Genomic DNA, 25,422 nt, shown 5'->3' with positions numbered 1-25,422 from the left:
GTAGATGGAGTCAACATACTGTTTCAAACAGAATAAAGACCCCGATGGCTTCGTTATTTGCCACTTCCCTCAGTTGCATGTTGATACAATGTAGTTGCCAGAGTGGAATTTGTGCTAACTTTTAATTCAAATGGTGTTTTCTTGAAATGACCCAGTCAATTGTTGTCCAGGGTAAGGTCAAAATCAGAAAACTCTATACATGGAGGTCAAAATATATATTTTTGTCGCTTTTCTGTAATTCACTAATTGTAAATCAGATTTAAACATGTAAACAAACTTTTCAGGACTATCATATTCATAATCACTGTTCGGGCTGTTGTTGTCCTTCTTCCATTAATGTGCAGGGGGTGTCTTCTCACTTAGCCAACATTTTGTATTTCAGGTACCTACAGGTAATTAAATTCATGTAGGCTAGGTGAGACTTTGCAATTGTTTTTACTGCAATTATTTAATTGATTGGGGCCTCTTCCATGGGGACTATAATAATTATTCAAGGTAAATGTGTCAATTTGTTGAGGTTTTTTTATAATATGCAGGGGTTTGATAGAAAAAAGTAATAAATATATATATCAGAAATAATAATTGATCAAATCACAATTTCAAGCAATAACACATAACAACATATTTTTATATTAAAGCAATGGTATTTTTTGATAATCAGCACTATATTCATATAAAAAATTGTCTGCATGTTATTACGTTTAATTTATTACATTTAAAAAATATGTTCATACAGGAGCACTACAAGTACAATGTGAAATTGTTTATTCAGTCTAAGTGAACCAAGTGAGAAGCACTATCTGCAAATTCCATTAATGTTATTTCTCCACGTTGAAATCTTTCTTCGAGAATTTGAAGTCGGTGTTCCATTTGTCTGTATTTTCTTTTAGAGGCACGCTGCTTACCACCTGATCTGATCTGAATAATCTTCGCCTCATTTGAGAATTTAAAAATTAAACTTATATTTTTTTTTATTTTTGTATTTGAAATATATATATTTATATATTTTTTTAAAGATAATTAAAAAATGTTTTGTGTTATTTTATAAAAACTTTTAAAAATATATCATTAATATTTTTTTTTATTTTACCCAACATAAATGTAGCCCTTTGGGTGGCCTCAATAAAACAGTTATAAAAACAATATTTCTAAATGTTATTTTAACACCCCAATTACCTATGTTGGCCAGATGAGACTATCAATTTTCAAAATGTTGGCTAAGTAAGAATGAACCGTGCAGGGCTCATCTGGAGCATAGTCCCACAACTTGTCAAAATTAAGTGAGAGATTGTATGTTTTTTGTAGTTTTTACATGTATTTATATTCAAACAAAGCACAAATGTACCTCTAGTCCGGAAAGTCCAGCCATTCAAATACTTCGAACCTTCCTACTAATGAGATTCCAAAATCATGTACATGCATCTGTGTACACATACATGTACATATATATGTACAATATGTACATGTGCATTGTTTTTTCTAGTGCTTATCATTTTCGTCAATGATGAAAGACTTACATGTAAGAATGATTTCGCCACCTGAAATCCTTGAAAGTACAAAAAACATGAAGAGCTGTAAGCCCAACATTGGTTCAAGTGGTGAAAGTGACAATTTTGTTATCTCAAGCTACAACAATGTAATTACAACTCTCAACAGGTGTCAACAATCACCTAATTCGTCAATTACACTATTCAGGCACATGGAGTAAATGTTGATTATTTGACATTTATTCAAGCGTGACTTTAATGCACTCAGTTAAATGTCTATAAATTTCAAATACTGGTAAAAACTTCTGTTGGGAAAATTCTTTTACTTCTTATTGACTTTGTATTAAAATGACATGAAAAGTTATTTATCATTTATTTTTGTACATCAAACTTTATTGTAAACCAAATGTGGGTAATTTGGTCACTACCGGTGTCACTGCATTTTGTAGTTGCATGTCGGCAGTATTTACGATCTTGAAAAATATCATTTATTCTATCAATGAACTCCTCAGAGACCAAAACTAAATATAATCGTGAAATAATACTTGATCTCAATAACACACTTGAAATTGTGCTGAAAATATAATCTCATGAGGCACCACAGGGAAAATATTTTTATAGGTTTAGATTATATGATCCCTGATTAAGTATAAGATTGTAAAAGGATTTCTGTTTTTGATGATTCTTAAAGGCTTGGGTTTTTCTGTTTTAATTTAATCTCTGGTATGCTGTTTGAATTGTCTGGAAGACATGGTTGCATGATAGTGAAACAAAAAATAATGTACTCTATTCATATGCAATTAATGCAATTAATTAATTCATATGCAATGTACATTTATGTTTTATATAATGTCTTTAAAAAGTGCTGTAAATAATAGATGATACTGAAATACATGTATCTTAGGTCAGATGCAAATACTACTTTGAAAAATATACCATTAAAATGATCCTCATTTTCTCGCTTGAAAATGACTAAAGCTTTCAAAATCCTGAATAAAACCTGCATGTGTATGGGTCAGGTTTCATTTTTATTCAAGTCTCAACTCTCAGTCAATTCACATGAAAACTGTTTTGCTGACATTTGCAACAGTAATTTGATATACAATGTAGTAGGGGGAAAAATAGTAAGTTCCATTTTCTTATTACATCATTAGGTGTGTATAGTAAGTTTAATTATTGAAATTAGAACCTGTCATTTTGATGCACTACATGCATGTACATGTACATGTGATATCTAAAAATATATTCATCTCTGGATTAATAAATGCTCTTATGCACATAATGATCAGGAATCCATTTTTTTCCTAAGACCCTTCTTGTAGCAATTCATGTTTTTTTTTGTTGTTTTTTTTTTAATTTCATTAATGAACTTGTACAATGTATCTAATTTATGTTCTTAGTTGGACAGTGTGGAAATCAGATAGGATGCAGATTTTGGGATTTAGCATTGAGGGAGCATTCACAAGTGAATAAGGTATATTTCAGTATATGCACAATGTGTCAGCTATAAAGTTTCTTTTGTAGGAATTTGATTTCAATAAGGAAGTAACCATCAAACCTTATTGGGGGAGAGGTGGCTTAGAGTTGAAATTAAATATTTTGTATGATGTTGTTAAGTCATGATTTCCGACCAAACTTATTATTTTTCACTGAATCTGATTCTCTTATATTTTAGATATTAAATGTACATATTAATTTTATATGTCTGGCACACATCCTGGCTTTTAATTTTGCCAAGTTACCCATCTCCCCACCCCCACCCCAAAAAAAAAAAGAAAAAGAAACCAAGCAGTTTTCTGCTCATCAGCCTTACAAATCTTATTGAATTAGAGAAGTTGTATGAATGCACTGCTTGAAAATGTAAATATAGATTTTTGTACAAAATATTCAACATACATTTTATTCCATTGTTTGTACTGAGGAAATATTCTAAAAGACCAACATAACAAAGAAATATTAGTATCTCAGTAATGTTGCTTTTTTGCAGTCTGGAGTGTATGATGAATCCCTTAGCAGCTTCTTCAGAAATGTTGATTCTAGATCTGATGATCCTGCCAACATTCCAATGGGGAAAGGGAAAGGAAAGATCAAATCCCTGAAAGCAAGGGTAAGGAGATTTTTGAAATTGCATATTAATTTTTTTTCAGGATAATGTAAGATTTAAAGATAATTTTGGATCATACATGTAAAAGATTGGAACATTCAGTAGTGATAGAAAGTACAAAATTGTTTTGTTTTTTTTTTCTCTCAAACTTAGAAAAACATGTAATTTTCATCGATCGTAAAGAAAAGGGACTAGTATTTTAAATATTTATTTATTTTGAAGTGTTTTTTTTCTAATGTAAAGGAAATATTAATTTGAACTATGATTGATTTTCTTACAAAATAAAAGCAGAAATGTAAAATTACATTTTGCTCGAATTAATTAATTTTTGAGTCATTTCCCAAACCTTAATATATCACAAGGTTTATTGAGATTATCTCCCTTTGAAAATACAGCTCATGTTGCAGATTTTTTACAACTATAAATAGAAACATTTTATTACTCCCAACAATAAGCATGTTTGAAAATATTTTTTAGGGGGGTGGGTGAGTTTGTTAGGCCATGTCAGATTAATTTGTAGATTTTCATCCTCCAGCAACTAAAAATAATGGGAAGGTAGGGGCATTTTATTTTCTAATTTTCATGATCAGGAACTGTAAAATTTTAATAAGCTAGCCTATGCTGCTGAACATGCATACTACATTATACATGGATTAAGACTATATAGATCTGCCTAAAGAATTCACATTACATACACCACCTATCATCATGATTTCAAACTTTGTTATGACAGGAAGTCAATAGCCATCTTGCAATAGAATTGTCATGACAGATACAGACATAAAAAATTACAAATAATTAGTAGACAGTTATTTCTGCCTGTCTGTCTCAAAAGATTCCATTTCAATTTTTAAAATTTTTAAATTGGGATGGGACTTCTGAGGTTGAGGCAGGAAGAAATGACAATCTACCAATTAACTTGACATGGCCTTAATTGCTTAATTTTGGGATGTTTTAGAACATAAAGAAAGATGTAATCAATGAGGAGATGATGAATCTGTTTCTAGATGTTGTATTTTCTGATTTCAGGCTGTGCTGGTCGACATGGAGGAAGGAGTAGTCAGTGAGATGATGAAGGGACCACTGAGAGAAGTTTTTGATTTTCAACAACTAATTACTGATGTATCTGGTTGTGGAAATAATTGGTAAGCAAATAGATTGAACATGTTCTTTTAGGGGGCAATTTTGGGATCATTATGCATGTATGTCTGAAACTATTTTTTTGTGTTGTGTTTTTGCATTCATTCTGTAATCCTACATTTAAGATTGTTTTGATGCTTTTTTCATGGATAAAAGGGTCACATCATTGTACATGTACTTCATGGATAAAGGGTCGCATCATTGTACACGTACTTCATGCATGCGACGATGTAATATTGTTTGCACAGTTGAAAAAAAAAGTATTTTCTTTATGAATCTGTTTAAAGAGTAATCAAGGGAACCAAGGTTATAGTGGTAATCAAAAGAATGCAATCCAGGGACAAAGACCAGACATGGAAAACAGACATACACAACAAAAAACATAAAGTAATTAAAATCATACATACAAAATAACAAAAGCAAATGAGCAACTCGGACTCCTAAAAAAACTGGGAGCATGGACCTGGTGCAGCGGTAGGGTAAGTGTCTTCTGCTTTTCTAGAAACACCTGCCGAGTTGAAGTTTAAAGTAATAAAACTGGTGTAGAAAATTAGAAAAAAAAAGATCACATAGTATTCCAAAACATTTCTGTAGCATCTTCAGCAACAAGAACAGATATGGTAAAATGCAGCAAATGCACCAGTTTATAAACTAGATATATAATAGTAAATATTGTCTGTAGTGTGAGTGATCACCACTGGAGGTTATACTTATTTTACAGGGCCGTAGGGCATAAGATGTACGGAGCTCAGTATAGGGAGAAGCTATCAGATACTATCAGAAGGGCTGCAGAGTTTTGTGATTGTCTGCAGTGTTTTTTCATTTTGCATTCCATGGGTGGAGGTTAGTTTTATGGGCAGAGTTTAAAAAAATAGCCATGGTACATGTAGGTGGGTTTAGGGTGTAGGTAGAGGCTCCCTAGTAGAAGTATAGTGAAGGAAGGCATTTGTGAGCTTTTCTGTGATTGTCTATAGTGTTTTTCTTTTTTTTATTCTACATTCCATTGGTAGAGGTCAGTACATGTACAAGGAGATATGTATAAAATTTGATGACAGGTTGTGGCATGAGACAAGCCCCTCTCTCTGTAGACATCAAGTAAAGGTAAAAATCATCTGCTTTCTACAATGATTGAGAACATCTAGCAAGCAAACATTACATTTTTAACTGAGAAAACATTTGATTTTTTGGGCAGTTGTAGGGATAAAATTGGATACAATGTATTTGTGGACCACCTTGATGGTCTCCTGCTTGCTCCAAGTGTGGAAGGTCAGACGTCTACTGATTTCAGTCTACTCTAAGATTGATAGTTACTACTTATATCACAAATGTGGCTTACAAAATATAGAGTGAAGAGTTGTTAACTGCAAGTCAGAGTAATGATTCCCGGTGTTATGACATGCTTAAGTGGGAAATATTGCTTTTGTGAGCTAGCAGTCATTTAAATCTGTTTCAGTCTGTCTGGCTTGTACAATTTTGTTATTCAGGGTCTGTCATCTGATCAAATGCTCTTGCACTGAAATGCATGATATATCTGCCATATATCATGAAACGACCTTTTACGTTTCTTATTCTATAAACCAAACTTCATGCATACCTTGTTGTTTATCTAGAAACAAATGAATTTGACCTTTTTCTTTGAAGTTTTTACTGGCATTATATCAATATATGGAGTATATGATTCACAATTACAAAAGCTTAAGGTTTTGTGTGCAGTCTTGGTTTATGTTCTGTTGTCTACATTGTGCATGGACAGTCTTGGTTTCCAGTTTTCATTTTTGGTCATGACTTTGAACCTTTTGTTTTGATGCTTCCATAATTTTTTTTGTCAATATTTCAGGGTAAATATTTTACTTAGATGTGGGAATGCTACCCCTACATACCATTACTTGGACACTAGTTACGCTTTTTAAAAAGGCTCATTGCCATTATCATTGATACATGTAAGTGTAGGGTGTGAATTTCTCTCATACCTAAAGTGTTGGTAAACTTTAAGGAATTTTGGATGAAACAGATTAGGTTGTTATCTTACTTATGCACATACATGTATATTTAATGTTCTAGTTTTAAGTGTTTCTTCAGTTTTTAGAGCTTCCAGTGTGTGGTCTTGAAGTTGCTATGGTATTACTGTTTCCTTTCAGTAAGGTTGGAGGGGTGTTAAGAGTAATCAAGGGAACCAAGATTCTAGCTGAAATCAAAAGAATGTAATCCAAGGACAAAGACCAGACATGGATAACAGACAAACACAACAAAGAACATTAAGTAACTAAAATAATACATGTAAATGAGCAACTCGGACACCACTAAAAACTGGGAGCATGGGTCAGGTGCACCAGTAGGGTATGCATCCTCTGCCTTTCTAGAAACACTTGCCCTAGTTGCTCATAAAAAGTCAAGTCCGGGGTGTACAAAAGAGGAAAGGAAAACCATGACACGTTGAACAAAAATTGTTTTTATGAAATTTGATTATAAAATTGTATTGTACTTGGATGGCTTGGATAATTTGTGAATATATTGCTTGAAACAAAAAAACCATTCAAATCGTCTTTATGGGTTTTACATGTTCTTCAGCTTCTTAGTGCAGCTCCTCTAAAATTGTTTGATGGGTTTCAATGAAACTTAACGTGAAGACGAGGATAACAAGAAAATCGTGACAACCAGATGTTAGCAATGGGAGATAATTAACATAATCATTAAAGATATTTTTTTCTAACTTCCATACATGTGTTACATCTAGGTAACCAGAACAGTATACATGTACATTGTGTGTGACATGAAAAGATCTGCATGTAATTTTGTCAAGTCAAATACATGTCTTTGCTTTGACAATGAATCAATGTTTCAGTAACAGTTTTTTTAATTAATTTTTCAACTGAATCAAAAGACAATCCTGAAAAAAATCTTTTATTTTGAGTAACAACAACATTAAATATTTGCAAAGTCTGTCTACACAGGAAGGCACACGATTTAAATGTAAAGTATAAAATATATTATATCACAGTATGATCAAAAACTGTTTCAAAAAAGTTTTTAACAAACTACAGTATGTCATAACATGAGAATGTTCTGTGTACTTGGTTTAGAAATTTCCTACATTGTTCTAAATTTTTTTAGAAAGAATATGAAATGTTGCAAAAGAAAACAAAAATCAAACTAAATCAGGTACATGTACTTCTATTTCATTTAATTAGATATGACTACAGTGTTCCTTGCTGTTTTTGATAAGGTCAAGGTATTCCAAGTAGAAAAAATGCACTCTAGCAGGAAGAGGCAAATTTGAAAATTAAACATCAAGCAAATTTAAGTTTTTAATATCTATTCAGAGAAAATTGACCGAAAAGAACAGGGCACTTCTAAAACCCAAACTGGACACTTGCCCCCTCCAAAACTGTCTGTAGGAACACTATACTATATCAATAAAACCAGTAAATACAAAAAAATGAGAAAAACTGTGAAAAAACACCCTTAAGCATGTCAAACTGTCCTCTCTGGCTACGAAAATGTACATTTTTTTTTACTGCAATATGGACTTTTTTACTGCAATATGGACGAGGCAGGACAATTTCTTTGTCAAAATGATTTCAACATTTCCTTTATGTTTGTACATCAACATTAATACAAAAATATAGCACTATTTATTTGTTTTTTTTTTTAAATGTGGAAAATTATTCTTATACAATGTCTGTAAAGAACTTCCTGTCACATTCAAGATACATTTATGTAAAATGTACATTCACAATCCTGTAATGTTAATACAATGCACATACATACACATGCACATTGTGCATCAATGTACATTTACACATTATTGTGATATATTTAATGGCATTTGTTCAACAAAAAACAATATAAAAGCCATCCAAAAAAGGATGGATCATGCAAAATTTCTATGGATATAAACATGAAAAGTTTTACTTTTCTACATGTATTTAGAGACTACATGTACCTTCTTTAAAAATGTATGGTCCTTTGTTTTACTGAACTTCCTCTATTAATTTGGTATAGACATGTACATGTAACCTAACTACAAAAGTACATGTAGCTGTTACATTGTAAGTGCACATTCATCAATACATATCTGTTACAAGTAAATGAGTATAAAATGTACTTCAGTATTTAAATTAATGGAATATTATAAAATCAACTGTTCAGAAATAAATGTTGATTGTCAAACAGAGATTGTACTTAGGCAATTATTTATTTTTCTTGAGGATTGAGACAGATTGTACTTGCTAGTTGCGAAGTATAATAGCAAAGATGATGCATTGGATAATAAATACTGGGCAAGATTGACTGGTAATACATGTAATTATACAAGATGTGTACAGGTACAATTTTTACATGAACCTTGCACAAAAAAAATTGTAATGTACAAAAATGTAAATCTTTGATGAAACCTGTGTAAAGGGAAAAAGGGGCATCTTCAGCTCAATAAAAACATGTAGATCTGCCACATTCCTTGTAGGGTAATTGATGCACATCAGAGTTCTAGTGTGAAAAGTTTTTTTTTATGGTGTGAGAACTAAAAACAAAACTAAATCTGAAATTAATAGTACTAAACATTACAGTGGTGCAACATCAGAAAATAGCCTACATGTATGTTCTTTTCTCAAGTTACATGTATCATCTGGAAACTGCCAGTTTACCACCAGACAGACAGACGGACACACACCTGTCAATGAAAATGGATAACATCACAAAACACTTCACCACTTTGTGTGACCAGGTGGCAGAGTATAAAAAAACACTTTCAAGTCGATCACATGAGATAGGCAGCACAGAACACATTGACAAGATACAAAATAAAATGTACTTTTTTAAGCCATTAAGCAAATACAAGGTACAATGTATTGTAAGTGTTCATACATGTACATGTAAATGCAAGAATGCCAGATATACATTTTTTTGTACATGTACAAATGTACATTGTATTTTATAATCAGGGTTTGAGACTCAACATTTTTAGCTACATTAGGTAGCCCTAAGGACTTTCTGTTCAATAAGGTAGTCCTCAAAATAACCTAGCAGCCCTGTCTTTAGGTAAAATAAGAATTTAAGAATAAATTTAGGTAGCCCAAAGGACTACCTATTAAAATTTCAACGTAGTCCTCTCTCAAATAAGGAAGGCTCAGAACTACTGTTAGTGTAAGTGTTCATACATGTAAATGCAAGAATGCCAGATATACATTTTGTTGCACATGTACAAATATTCATTGTATTTTATAATCAGGGTTTGACACCTAACATTTTTAGCTACATTAGGTAGCCCAAAGGACTTTCTGATCAATAAATTAGGTAGCCCTCAAAATAATCTAGTAGCCCTGTCTTGAGGTAAAATAAGAATTTAAGAATAAATTTAGGTAGCCCAAAGGACTATCTATTAAAATTTCAATGTAGTCCTCTCTCAAATAAGGGTGGCACAGGACTACCTGTCTGCTGTTAGTGTCGAACCCTGATAATACCATAAAACATGCCGAAACCATTACCAAACCTCTATAAATGGAACGTTGTTGGTTCAAGTGGGGCATTATATGTACTTCAAAAACAATAACCGGTACATTATGTTTCAAAATCCATACAAATTTAAACTGTTATGACAAAGTTCACAGGAAAATGTATACATGCACTGTACTCATTGTAAAATATTTGAACAAAAAAAAAAAAGCTAGTACTTACCTTGTACAGCCAATGTACATATACAATGTACCTGCACATGAAAATACCTTTTTAGCCTGAACTAATTTAATAGTACTACATGTAAATGTGCACATGTACAAGGTAACTGTCACAGAACATGAGCATGTGACCAAGTAAAGTTCATGTACACAAATGTGATTTTTTTTTTTTTATAAAAAATTGCAGTAACTAAATACATAAACATGTATAAGGGGCAGATTTACAAAATGTACATTGCACAATGTATATGAAAATACATTTGTAAAGTAAAACCTTTCCCATAAATGATTTTTTTTTCTCTTCTTCACAAAATCAACTTTTACATTGTAATTAATTTTTAGTAAAGTAAAACAAAAAAAAAAAAAAAAACAACGATTAACAAAAATTGTTTCAATGTAAATGCCACAGGTCCATGTACATTATTACACTGGGCGTCAACCAAAATTTTAATTTCTCCACTCTTCACAGTGGAGTCACTCATGTCCTCCACTGTGACTCCACCACAGTAAAAAATGAGATAAATTGCTCCAGTTAAATAGTTTTCAAAATGTTTTCTGTCCTTTACTGAAATGTTATTTAACTGACAGAACCAATAAATATACCTTGGTATAAATACAGGAGAAGTTAATTACAATTTTTGAAATGATGACTCCACTCAAAATATCTCCACGGTGGAGAGTGGAGAAATTAAAATTTGTGTTGACAGTACTGTATGTTACACACATACGTGAAATTTTAAGAACTCAACCATCTAAAAACTCTAACTTCGGCAAACTGTTCTCCTACAAATAGTACAGCAATATCTTCTTTGTGTGTTACTGCAACATTCAGAGGTTTTGCCTCATTACCAAAAGTTTCAGTATCTTTGACAAGGCATTTGATATGTTTGCCTTTTTTGTCAAAAATCTCAACTCTAAAGTTCCCTGCATCAGCTACAATGATATTATTCTGACTGTCAGTAGTAACACCCATTGGACACATCAGCTGGCCATGATCTTCTCCAGAACTTCCAAATTTTAGCTTGAAATTGCCAGAATGGTCAAAAACCTGAATGCAGTTGTTTACACAGTCACTAACTATGATTTGATTTTTCTGATTTGTGGCAAGGAAGTTCGGGGACATGAATCGATTGTCACCGGTGCCTTTCAGTCCAAACTTTGTTGAAAACTTTTTCTGGTCAGTGAAAATCATTACACAGTGACTTTCTAAGTCAGTGATGTATATTTGATGAGTAGAGTTCATTGCAATTCCACTTGGTCTGGCAAACCTATAATGCTCTCCGATACTTTGCAGAAGTTTGCCATCCATGTTGTATAAATGCATTATTGCTGATCCAGCGTTTGAGACTGCAACAAGAATGTTGCCATCATGCATAATTGCCAGACTACTGATTTTGCTATTTGCACATGTTATTCTACTTAGTAGGATTCCTGTGCTCGAAAATACAAGAATTCTTGAACCACTCCTATCAGAGATTGCAAATTGACCAGTGGGTCCTACAGCTAGCCCATATGGTTTGTGGAAGTCGTTTAATGTTCCACCATGATGCCCAAATTTGAGAAGTATGCCATCTCCTTCTACGTAAACAAATTCTTTTTGATCCCCTTTTTCAGTGACAGTATTTTGTATTGATGGATAAAGTGGATTACAAGAGGGAATTGTTGTTTGTTCGTGATTATTGTTCATAGGGGGTGGTGGTCGAGCTGGCGTACCAAGAGCTTCATAAAGACTAGTGACATGGAAATTGTCGGGGAATCCTGAAACTCCATTAGCTGGTATTATAGTTTCTTTTTGACAGTTAGGACATGGGAACTTCCCAGCTGTATCGAAGTTCCTACCATATACGTAATCCCTGATACAATTTTCACAGAAAGTATGCAAACACGGAAGGGCTTTGGGTGTCTTGAAGTGTTCAAGGCAGATGGCACAAGTCAGGTGGTCGTCTTTCAGCTTTGATCGAAAAGTTTTCGCCATAGTTGGGTTGGAAGTAGCCATTTGTTTGTCTACGGAAGTGCTTTTCAAATTACCTTCTGCGAACTGTCTTATTTTTTGTTCGAGATTTACTGATTGTTGTTAATCATGCAACACAGATTTGGCATAAAAAAATAAATTAATCGAAGTTATTTATTTACTTGTTTAAATATTACATAGTTTAATATTCCATATCATGAAACCTTCAGCACACTGTGCAGGGAGGCAAACGCAACAGCAGGTCGGTTCACATAACTAATAACCGAAAGGTGAATGATGCTATCAATAATGACCGAAAATATAATTGAAAAACAACGCACGAAAATGATCATTTATTTTTCAGGTACTGGTTCAGGAGTTGGTACATTTATCTTAAATTTGCTAGAAGATGAATATCCTGATGTTTATAGGTAAAAGTTCTCTGACTATAAACTTTCTTCAACATTAATATCATTAAATTGACCTAACCTTGATTTTATATGAAACATTAATGTTTGCAGTTTGGTCCACATGGGATGGAATACAATCTTATTTCCCTTCATGAACAATATGAAAAGTTTATTATTAAGATAAATTTGAAGCAGGTTTGAAAATGTTCATTAGCTTTTCATATCTTCTTCTTTTAATGAGATAATGGTAAACTTATAGGTACATGTACATAAATAAATGTAAAAAAAAATGTAAAATGTAAGTTAAAAATTAAGATGATAGTTGATTGACTGTTAAACTCAACATGTACTTTCAATTAAAAGAAAAAGATATATTAAGATGTTTTCATTACTGAATTGTGAGTGTATGTTATTTCAATTATAGAAGTTTTCATACATGTATGATTTAAGCATTTTCATCTCAAATTTGTAAAAAAAAACTATTTTTGCCATTGTAGTTGGAAATGACCAATTTGCAAATAGAAATTTGCAGTGTGGTAGATTCTTTTTGTATTTAGATATTCATATCTTCTTTTACAGATTTGTTACAGCAGTTTACCCTTCTGCAGAAGATGATGTAGTTACCTCCCCTTATAACAGTGTACTGGCAATGCACCAGTTAACAGAGAAGGCTGATTGTGTATTACCTGTAGAAAACCAGGTAAATTTTTGCAAGTTTTAAGGTTAAATCCAATAACCTTTCATTTACATAACATAAACTGCCATAGTTTTAAAAGCATTTTTCTTAAGCTATTCTTTTGCCTGATATTGTATGGTTACAATTTATTTGCCTACCCATCTGTCCACACATTTAAGAATTGAATAAGATAAAAATTTTATCTGTTGAAAAATAACATGAATTTTCCATGTGCATATTGTTTATTGCGCGAAGTGCAATAAACAAAATATGCACAACATGGAAAATTTATGTTATTTTTCAATAGACAAAATTTTTATCTTATTCAATTCTTATAAATTAATTTTATAACATATTTTTATCTTTAAACATGGGAAAAGTAGCTCTGAATTTAACTGAATAGGGGCGTGTCAGTATTTTTTGATCCATTGAGATATAACAAAATTATTTTAACCAATCAGATTACAGTATTTATTTCAAATTAATTGATTGTACAATAACCCAAAATATGCCTTGCTCAAACTTAGTCTTTGTTTTGTTGTTATTTGATTTTCTTAATGGCAACAATAATGCATTATGGGAAATATGAAGCTTTACATTATTATACCTTGAACACTTTCGAATATTTTCATATTTTACCCTGACACCAAGATTATAGCATCAATAAACATTATTAACAAAAACTGTTAAAAGTTAAAAATTACTATGAAAGGTTCAGTTTTTTCCAGCTAGACTATGCTCAATGGGACTGATAGTAGTTTAGAAAACTTTATTGACAATTATGAGGTTTTTTTGTAGGCTTTAGTTGACATTGTAAACAAAATTGGTAATGCCATCCCATCAACAAAAACAGGCAAGAAGACTTTCTTCCCAACAGACGTCAAAACAGGAAGTGCAATAAATACTGGAGATGGTGGACTGACAAAGAGCTCTGAGGAAAAACCATTTGACAGCATGAATAATATTGTTGCTAATCTTCTGCTGAATATGACAAGGTATTAATCATGTTAATATTAACAAGGTGTTAATCCTTGCTGAAAATTTTCAAGAGGTTGAACACAATGCATACTGATTTAATCCCACTAGTTTTTATACCACCATAAAAATGTGTATTTTTATAATGGTATAGTCATCATTGTTGTCAGTAAACACTTGATTTTGGTGTGGTAACTTGAGTTGAAGATAATAGATTTTAATTTTTTTAACTTTTATTTGTAGGCTATGTAACTCAGAAAGAAGTTTACGGTTAATTTTTTGAAGTGCTTTAGAATAAAAAAAAATAGCCTGAAGTGCTTTGGAATAAGGGGCCATATAGAGACCAAAAATAAGCAATTCATAATACTTAAACTTTGTATAAAATGTTTATTTCTTGACCAGTTTCTATGTAATTTAATTTGAACTTTTTTTCTGATTTTTTAAAATGCTAACTCTAACGTTCATAATATCCTAAGCTAGTTTTACCCCTTTGGTCATGATATGGTTTGACATTGCCATCTCAAGATTTTTCTCACATGATTTAATATGGTATTTCTACCTCCAATTAGATTTATCATCAGGGGAGGTAAAAATATCTCATCAGAGGGATAGGTCTATTATTAAGGGGCTATAGAATGATAGCAAATTACATGTTTAGCTAACGTGAAATATCTAAATTGATTTAAATCAAGATCTAGAATAAGTGATGCACAATAGAAAAATATAAACTAGATTCTGTGAAAATTTCATAAATTTCATTTCCTTCAGTGGTGTAGGAGAAGTAATGGATTAGAAATGGAAGTATGGCGGGACACCCCTATCACTATATACCGGTACAGGGTTTGAAAATAGCAAGAGCCCACTCGCCAATGGTCCTTAAAATATGGTATGGGCTTCTAAAATTTCTACTGTGATTATAAAGAACTATACTTATTGGCTATCAAAATTTAAGCTGTGGGCCACCAAGCCAAGATTTTAGGTTAAAAACCCTGATATATCCTCACTTTGCAAGTTGAGAGATATGAAAATGCATGAGCAGAATACAGTTATGAACGTTTTAGTTTTAGGTTTCAAATTAAGTGAGAATACAGTCAAAGAAAGTATTTGTGTTTAAGGATTAGTTAATGATGTTTTTGTGATGTTCCCTTATCATCATCACTGTCTATAAAAAGTTAATACATTCAATTTACATTTTGTTGTTTTAGCTCTGCTAGATTTGAAGGGTCGTTGAACGTTGATTTGAATGAAATAACAATGAATTTGGTACCATTCCCCAAGCTTCATTACCTGGTTGCTAGCCAGAGTCCACTCTATACCTCTGCTGATGTTCATCTTCCTCCTAGAAGGTATTATTACATATCTATGAATCAGACTGGTTTCCATAGTAACCATGCTAAGTCAAGACAAATTTGAAAAAAAAACTTCAAGGAAGGGCCACCTCAGTGGTCTGGTTGTAGTATGCTGCTCGAGTGTAGGTGGTAGTGGGTTCAGTCCCCAGAAGAATGATAGCAAAAAGCAAAGACTTTAAAAAAAATTGGTAGTCTCTTCTTTTCTTCTGAGAATCTGGGATATAAGAGATAAAGAGACTTGGAGACAGAATAATGTGTTACAGTGAGATGATAAGGCAACCCATGAGATGTTGCTTCTGTGAGCCAACACGATAAAAATCTGGCTCAATATGTACAAAGTACAAAGCAGAATCTGTCCAATTTATCAAACATTTTTGTTCTGAATCAATCAATCCATCAAACAAACAATCAACATTGCTAAATGCAGTTAATGCACTTCTAGAACAATCTAACTTTCACCCTAAAATGCAGATCAAGGATGACGGAGAAAGATTTAATGAGTTGAAAATTTTTAAAATGTAATGTACGATGTTGCCACCAATTTAATTTCTTATATAACGAATCACAATTGATCTATCATCACAAGGATATCTTACAACTATTTTTGTTGTCAAAAGTGTTTTTATATGCCCGTCGAAGACGGGAAGTATTATGGTATACCATTGTCCGTCTGTCCGTTGTGAAGTCCGTCCATCATTCCACACTTCAGACAATAACTCAAAAACACTTTCACCATCTTTTATGAAACTTTGGTGAATTGTGCATATCTATTGACATAAACTCCCATTCACTTTTTATAAAGTTCAGATTTTTCATTTCCCTGTTATGAATTTTTTACTTAAAAAAAAGGGGGATTTTCGGACAATAACTCATAAACATTTTCACCTACTTTTATGAAACTTTAGTGAATTGTCTATATCTATTGACATAAGCCCCTTTTGATTTTGATAAATTTCAATTTTTCTTTTCTGTGTTATGAATTTTTTTTACTTAAAAAAAGGGGAATTTTCAAGTTTTTGCACAATAACTCAAAGACACTTTCATCAGCTTTTATGAGACTTTGGTGAATTGTTCATATCTATTAATGTAAACTCCCTTCGTATTTGTATAAATGTCAAATTTTACATTTCCATGTTATGAAGTTTTACTCTTTGAAAAAAGGCAGAAACTGCCAAGGAAATTTTATTCGTTGAAAACGGACCATTTGTTATGATGATTGACTAATAAATATAAAATGCACCTGGTAACCTTGTCAGAAAAGTGTGTTTCAAAAAAGATAGAAATATATGGGTGAAAAATCAAGACAACAAACTTAGTTAAACTTGAGGTAGCCTTGAAAGTGCCAAATTTTTGTTTACTTTTTTTTTTTTTGGTGGAGGGGGGGGGGTATTTGACAGGGCTTAGTATTTCTAGTTGATCATATAAATTCATTAAAAGCATAAGGACAAGTGAAAAGGGCAGTGGGCATATCATGCACTTAAAGCGCTGCTCTTTATTAGGTGTGTTGAATGCGTATCAGTGATGGAAAGTTCCGACAAATATTTTTGCGCATTTTACTGATGCCTAAATTTTACATGGACTTGTATGCAAGCATTTGACATTGGTTAACATAGTACTGGTTAATCAAGAAATTTTCTTCAGGTGAAAATTTTGTTTCTGTAGCAAATTTGAAAATGAGGATTGACAAAAATAGAAATAATACGATGGTTAAATAAAAAAATTTTTCTTTCAATGTGCCTCAGTTTTAAACTGGTTCTTTTTTTAGGTTGGACCAAATGTTTTCTGATGCCTTTTCAAGAGATCACCAATTATTAAGAGCAGACCCAAAACGCAGTTTGTATTTAGCCTGTGCTCTAATGGTCAGAGGAAATGTTGAGATATCTGATGTCCGTAGAAACATTGAAAGGTAATAGACAACAGTTTCAAAAGGTGGGCAACAGCATACATGTACATGCATATGCAATCTGCAAAAAATTTGAAGACACCATAAATTTTTTCCCAATTATTGCAACTCCAGTGGATGGATTGATGTCATATGAAATGGTAAATATGTGGCCTTATATAGATATTTTAAATCTATTTTACGGATACCGTCGTTCTGTTTGTCAATTTTGACACATATTTACTGAATGCAATTAAGTTAAGCATCAGTTTATTACTGTTTTCTCATATTTGTTTAATTTTTAACAGAATAAAATATATTGATTTAATATCTTGAAAGATAAATTTAATATAAACTCTTTATGAATCTTTTCAATAGAATATTCTGAATATTACATGAACAGATCATGTGTCACTTTACATAGCAAAACTGCGGTCAGGTCAGTCATCGGTTATCGATCTGTCAGCGATCATTCAAATAGATGCACATATCTGTTCAGGGACTGTACTCACGTTCATGATTATGACCATAAAAGTTTTGTAGTGATGACATAATATTAATCTTGTAGCAACATACCTCTTTTCCAGAAGCCTAGTTGCATGTGAAGTTTTAAAATCTCAGTAAAAATACTTATGACTCTTACTGAACCCTCTGTAGCTTAAGAATGAACTTGGAACAAATGTTGAAAGATAAATAGTTGCAGTGTTTTTGAAAATCTCGTTTTTTTGTCCTTTCTGTTGGTTACATTTTGGGAACTCAGAATTATGTCCTCTGCTCTAATTTTTAACCAATCAGATTGCTTGAAATTGAAGATTAAGGAAGAATTCAAGGATTTGATAAACATCTCAAAGACTTTTACTGAAACCCAGGTCCGGAGTTTGTTTTGGAAAGATTTAAATTTTAAAACTTGTGCGATTTTTCAGTTTAACTTTGTGTGAGAACCTATTATTTTTTGTGTACAATATTTATGAATTTTCAATGATTGACTGTCTAGTAAGTTGGTAATTTTTTGCCTTTGTATTTTTTCAGATTGAAGCCAAATTTAAAGTTCATCCATTGGAACCAGGAGGGGTGGAAGACAGGGTTATGTTCTGTACCCCCAGTAGGCCAGTCGTATTCTCTCCTCACTCTAGCCAATAACACCTGTATACATCACTCATTCACTGACCTCAGGGATAGATTTGTTAAGTTATATAAGAGAAAAGTAAGTTTCAATTTTATCCCATTCTTTTTCATTATATGAAAAGGAACAATAATTTGATTTTAGGGGGTTTAATGTACCCTCCTCTTATTGACTAATCTTATTTCCTTCCCACATCTCTTGTAGACTTATCTTCATCCCTCCTCATACCTCTTGTGGACTTATCCTATTCCCTTCCACACCAGCCAATGTTACCTCTATATGTCACATGTTTACTGATATGGGACAGATTTCTTTAATTATATGTATCGCCTGAATATGGCTGAAATATTGCTGCTCCGGTATTAAACCCTCAATCAATAAATTACAGATTTTGTCTCAGGGCTGTTTCATTATAACAGATAAGGTGTGGGGGTAGGCATTTTTTTACATGTGGACTTACCCACATAAAGCAATTTTAAGTTGAGCTTATATGATTTATTCAGTTTGTCTAGAGTTTTTACAACTTAAAAAAATCCTTGTATCTCATGTGTTTAAATGGAAAAGCCCTCAGGACTTTCAGGAATATTCAGTACAGGTTCATCTAATAAACATTTGTACAAATAAAAAAAAAATAAGATAAGTTCAATGTTTCTGTCAATTTACTAATAACCTGTGGGCTTGAAGAAAGTCAAATAAATGATAATTACCAACTGACCAGATTTTAGCAAGAAATCTTCCAAAAATGGACCAGATAGAACCATTCCCAAAATATCCAGAAAAATTCCCGAATTTGTTCACGTCAAACCACTATATAACCAGTTATTTTATTTCTCAACTTTCCAACTTTCTGTTTTTAAAATCTTGAATAGTTTTGACTCTAAATTAAGAAATTTGATAGAAAAATTGACTATTCTGTATGCATAGTTCTTTGTTGGATCTGTACTAACAGACAAGATTTATAAATGACAATTATAGTATTAAGGCACATTTTCACAGGAGGGGGGGGGGGGCTTTGATTATTTTGAAAAAAAAATAGAATTATTCCAAATTTATAAAAGGAAGTCAGGCGCGTAGCTGAGGGCAAATTGAGGTGTAGGCAAAATTACGGCAGGGGGTCTGGGGGCAGCTTAGAGGGTCCAGGGGGCAGCCCCCCAAGCTCCGCGGAGATAGCGTTTTAGAGCATCATTTATGCCTCTTCTGGATGTATTTTATCTCAAAATAAAAAAAAAAAATTGGCAAAAATAAGTGCAGGCAAATCTTTTTTGCCTAACGGCAGCTATGCGCCTGGAAGTTATAGTATTTAAAGGCATGTATGACAACTGTTATTGGCTTGACCTTTAAAATTGCTATTATTTTAATTTCAAAATCTTGAAAAAACAGGCAATTGCCTTGATAAAGATAGATAACTTTTTAGAATTAGCAAGGAATCTGTGTGTGTGTTGGCTCACTAGTGATAGATCTAACCATATGGCATATGTACAGGAAGAATGTGTAGATAACTTTTTAGAATAAGCAAGGAATCTGTGTGTGTTGGCTCACTAGTGATAGATCTAACCATATGGCATATGTACAGGAAGAATGTGTTAAAATTTAAAGCTGCTATGATGAGTAGTTGCTGGGAAAAGTGGGACTGAACAGCTACGGACAGTATTCCCACCATTCCTTTGTGGCAGGGGTATAACAATAGACAAGTTTCATATATGTAAAGGAATTCATAGTTACTAGTATTTGACTTCAGAAACTGTGCATTAGTCATAAAAGGTCCAAATTAGGAAAGGGCAGTGATAGTTCCCTAGATTGAAATATGAGGGGAAGGAGGTTTAGGAGCTAACCCAGGGTACCAAACTTTCCTTCCAGTAATGGGTGAACAAATATTTGCTTGTGTTTATAATACTTTTAACTTATTTGCTTATCCCTGTCGCCACAAAAATTAAAATTTACTCAAGTCTTAGAATATTCTTAACTTCCATGGTAACTTCAAAGTCTTTGAAATTAATGAAGTTAAGAATTTTTTCTGACTTTTTAGCTCACTTGGCCAAAGGCCATGTGAGCTTTTGCCATCACTTGGCGTCCGTCCGTCCGTCCGTCCGTCCGTCCGTCCGTCGTCCGTCCGTAAACTTTTACATTTCAATCTTCTTCTCTGAAACCACAGGGCCAAATAAAACCAAACTTGACACAAATGTTCACTGATATGAGGGGATGAAAGTTTGTGATTTTGGTGCCGATCGGAAATTCAAGATGGCCGCCACCGAGGATCTTAGTTTAACATTGGACCCTATGGGAGAAACATGTAAAAATCTTCTTCTCAGAAACCACTTGACCAAATTAAACAAAACTTGACACAAATGTTCACTGATATGAGCGAATGAAAGTTTGTGATTTTGGTGCCAATCGGAAATTCAAAATGGCCGCCACCGAGGATCTTAGTTTAACATTGGACCCTATGGGAAAAACATGTAAACATCTTCTTCTCGGAAACCACTTGACCAAATTAAACAAAACTTGACACTATTAAATGTTCACTGATATGAGGGGATGAAAGTTTGTGATTTTGGTGGCGATCAGAAATTCAAGATGGCCGCCACCGAGGATCTTAGTTTAACATTGGACCCTATGGGAAAAACATGTAAAAATCTTCTTCTCGGAAACCGCTTGACCAAATTAAACAAAACTTGACACAAATGTTCACTTTTATGAAGGGATGTAAGTTTGTGATTTTGGTGCCAATCGGAAATTCAAAATGGCCGCCACCGAGGATCTTACTTTAACATTAGACCCTATGAGAAAAACATGTAAAAATCTTTTTCTCGGAAACCGCTTGACCAAATGAAACAAAACTGGAAACAAATGATCGTTGGCATGAGGAGATGAAAGCTTGTGATTCTTTTGCCATTTCAAAATGGCTGCCACTGTGGATCTTAACTTAACCAAAGTTTCCGCTCGAGAAAATATACATCTAGAGGTCGCCACATGATCTTCAACATGTGGGAAATTTCCTCCATGTAGCAAGCTCTAAATTGCCCCAATAAAAACAAAGTGGATAAATCAGTGAACACAATACTGAGGGGAGGGGGGGGGCTGGAGGGGGTCTGATCCCGGAATCCCGACTTTATTTTTACTAAATCCCGAAATCCCGAACAACAAAGGAACTTAAAAACTGCTAAAATCCCGATTCCCGGTGGATTTATTTCCCGAAATCCCGGGCTTAATTCTCAGAAATCCCGAAATCCTGAGCTTAAAAACCTCTGATCCCAGCATCCCGAAAAAGGTCCGGCCCTTCCTCAATACTATATCAGTTTATCATTTATGGTAAGAAACTAAAATGTTTTAAAAAAAGACAACTACATGTCAGTGACTATATTTCCTGCCTTGGGACAGGCACAAACAATATGCAGCGGGGTTAAACTAGTTTTGTTGGATCCAAACCCTCCCCCTCTATACGGTCAAAGGCTAAAATAAATACAAAGACACACAGTAAAAATCAACCTGAAATACATCCAATTCATTAGAAAAGTACCTCAACAATTATTAACAATAACATAGAAGACAAACAAATGAGGTATAAACAATGAATGCTCGCAGTTACTGAAAGCAAGCTCAGGACACAAATAAGGATGACAAATCTTCAAGCCTCCCAACACAAAAAATATCAGTTACAAAACTTCCAAAGGATTTAGAACTGCAACATCATAGACTATGTTGGTCTAGCAAGAAGTTGTGCAATGACTAAAATGCTAAAATATGAATGATTAAGTTATAATGTAATGATCTAATAAGAGTATCAATATTTTTTCCTACAAAGACAAGATTTAATGATCTGACAACAATGTCGAATTTATATCCTTTATGAATCAGTCTATTTAAATAATTCTTAAGATTTGATGGACATTGTTTGCATTTATGTGCCTTGTAAACTATATTTCCATGCAAAACTGGATGTGAAATGCCTAGTTTAATAAGATTAGTTTTTTAGCAAAGTAATCATGTTGGAGGCTAAGAAACGCTGTGTTTTGCAGAAATTTCATGGATTCCGCAAAACAATGGCAATTTCTGCATTTTTAAAGGCCTGGTTCCGGATTTTAGTATGTTGGGGTTGCAAACTATGCATTATGTCCCCTTTCCAACCTGTCCCATGCAATAATTCCTGTTTACCAATGCTTTAAATTGCAAGAAAATCTTCATCTAAGGAAAATTCCTTGTAAATTTACGCAAAATTATATGAAATATTTAGCAAGTATTAAACCAGGTGAGCGATACAGGCTCACGTGAGCCTCTGGTTTCAAGTTTGTGGCACTGGGACCTGATTTTGCATTTAACTACTATGTATATTGCTTTTTGAGTATTTGGTTTTTTTTTAACATAAAATATGTAACATTTAACAAATATTTCAATTCCATAAGGTAAGGAGGTGCCCATGGATTCACCTACGAAAGATAGTTCAAATTTTTTTGTAACTTTTATATCTCATGCAGGAAAATTGCTGAGGGTATAATGTTTATAAAGTGTCTGTCAGTTCTTCCTTAGTCATTACAACCGTTGTCCATCTATTGAACACAATTTTAGGAAATTTGGTATGTAGAAAGGACACAGTTTGTAGTTATTACAAGGAAATTTTGACCCATCATATTTTATGGGAATTATGCTCCTTTGAACATACATGTAGTTTCCAGAAGTAGGGTCCTTGTTATCATAACTGATTTCAAACTACTACACAGACTTTCACACATCTTGGTATATAGTAAGGACACGATTTGTAGTTTTATTCTATAGATAGATCAGTTCTAACCTTTCAGGGGAACTGACAGAAGGGCCGGCTCTAGGACAGTTCTAAAAGTGTCATAGAACCAATAAAGCCAGCTCTTCTGACAGTTCTGCTACAAGAGCCAGCTCTTCTGACAGTTTTAGCAGTGCTTGCTCTACAAAAACAATTCTACTAGTAGAGCTGGCTCTACTGCTAGAACTGTCAGAAGAGCTGACTCTAGAACTGTTGTAAATCTGTCATAGAACTGTTCAAAAGACAATTCTAGTACACTTTGGTGAGAGCTTAGAGCAGATCTCATCTGTATGATTTCATAGAGTTAATAAATGTTATTCCTTTTTATCTTATAGGCTCACATACATCACTACACTCACATAGATGGTATGGATATCTCAGACTTCAATCAGAGTTATGAATCTCTAAATACATTAATTGATGAATATCAGGAACTAGAAAAACAAATGCATAACCCACCACCATCTGAACCCAGGTTACAAGTATTGACTTGACTGATGGCCATTTTAGAGTCTAGATGGTATCAAAGTGTTCTGATACTTTCACTGGTGGTCATTGAAAAGAAAAATATTGTTATCAGAAGATAAACACCATTTACAGTTGCAGCTTGCTTTCCAAAGTGTCACTTTGATTAGATTGTTATTTAAGCATTGGCAAGAGTTGAGGACATGAAATTAATGCCAAAAGATGGAAGCGTACAACCTGTGCCACTGGAACACCTACCAAGAAGAAATTACTTTAAGTTGTGGTTAAGTTGATGAGGATTTTTGCACCGTTGTGTTGATGACTTGACTTAAGATTACACTAGATTTTTCAACTGAATGCATGTTCATGTATGAAAAGAAACGATGAGTGAACAAAGTAATTAAATCCACTGATTTAATTAACTGAACTATGACGGCCCATTTACTTAATGCAACCACTAACTGACAAATTCCTTAATGCTTGTTGATTTGCCAACCCCAGTTCTTAAGTGTTAAGTGCTAATTGATCTTAGCTGTCATCAGGAGAACATAAACTGAAATATAATGAGTTTTTGGATTTTTGCTGTAAACAACTCTAATTACTACCTGTGATATCATCTTACATTTTAAGTAGCACTCCAGCTAAGAATCATGCAAAATGTGATACATGGTTGGAAAGCCAACATATTTTTATTTTTGATATTATGTTTAAAATGCTGTAGAAAACGGAAATTAACAATTTATATAACCCGTGTTCTTAGGAGATAAAAATTGTATAGAATGCACTGTGGAATTCAAAATTAGGGGAGATAACTCTGTTAATGACACTAAAATACAATAGAAGCTGTTGGATTTTTATTGTGGATTATCTCTTATCAGCATGTATACAGATTGGAGTGAATGATTATACATTTCACCATATTGACCTGTAAAGCAACTTAATAACCAAAATAAAAATGTGTAGACTTTTTTGGGATGTATCCCATATTACAGAATTTGCATGATTCCTACAAAGACTACTACTTAATGTTTGTAAAATTGCAATTTTGAAGCAAATTAAGACATACTGTTATTTTCATTGTACCACAGAAACAAAATTTTGGTGAAATTAGGGGGCACTTTTACTCTTAAATCTTTCACCACTTTAAGGACAACTTGATAAAAGGGGAAACATTTTGCTCAATTATATAAACATGTACATTCCTGCCATTTTCATACATCACATACTGTATTTGTTTTCTAATGTAGTATGCACTATGATGTGGATGATTTTATATAGATTTTTTTTATTGTTAATAAAGTTTATGTGATGTATATGTATGTATGCAATAAAGGACATTTTTCAGTTAATTTTCAGTTTTTATATGCCTATCTTTTGAAAGACCTTCATGTACTTCACTATTATCAATTTATCC

At 33.0% G+C, this 25,422-nt stretch overlaps 2 protein-coding genes across 2 annotated transcripts; one reads left to right on the top strand and one right to left on the bottom strand.

Moving 5' to 3' along the window:
- The first annotated feature begins 15 nt into the window (after positions 1 to 15).
- LOC148598273 (tubulin epsilon chain-like) lies at positions 16 to 25,357 on the top strand. The gene is made up of 12 exons (XM_088562523.1): positions 16 to 171; positions 2,888 to 2,961; positions 3,475 to 3,594; positions 4,621 to 4,736; positions 5,453 to 5,574; positions 12,719 to 12,785; positions 13,344 to 13,464; positions 14,239 to 14,435; positions 15,621 to 15,761; positions 17,530 to 17,670; positions 18,676 to 18,850; positions 23,879 to 25,357. The coding sequence occupies exons 1-12, from the start codon at positions 147 to 149 to the stop codon at positions 24,035 to 24,037; spliced, it is 1,458 nt and encodes a 485-aa protein (XP_088418649.1). The 5' UTR covers positions 16 to 146; the 3' UTR covers positions 24,038 to 25,357.
- Positions 7,619 to 12,546, bottom strand: LOC148598274 (uncharacterized). Its single transcript, XM_088562529.1, has 2 exons — positions 10,158 to 12,546; positions 7,619 to 10,105 (listed from the first exon to the last, which is right to left on the bottom strand). Exon 1 carries the CDS (start codon positions 12,397 to 12,399, stop codon positions 11,140 to 11,142), a length of 1,260 nt encoding a protein of 419 aa, XP_088418655.1. The 5' UTR covers positions 12,400 to 12,546; the 3' UTR covers positions 7,619 to 10,105; positions 10,158 to 11,139.
- Positions 25,358 to 25,422: the final 65 nt, after the last annotated feature.

This window comes from Perna viridis, chromosome 14 (genome assembly GCF_037379345.1).
Source record: "Perna viridis isolate PV_CMFRI_1.1 ecotype Kerala chromosome 14, ASM3737934v1, whole genome shotgun sequence".
In the NCBI taxonomy this organism is placed as follows: domain Eukaryota; kingdom Metazoa; phylum Mollusca; class Bivalvia; order Mytilida; family Mytilidae; genus Perna; species Perna viridis.
This window is presented reverse-complemented; position numbering and strand designations above follow the sequence as displayed.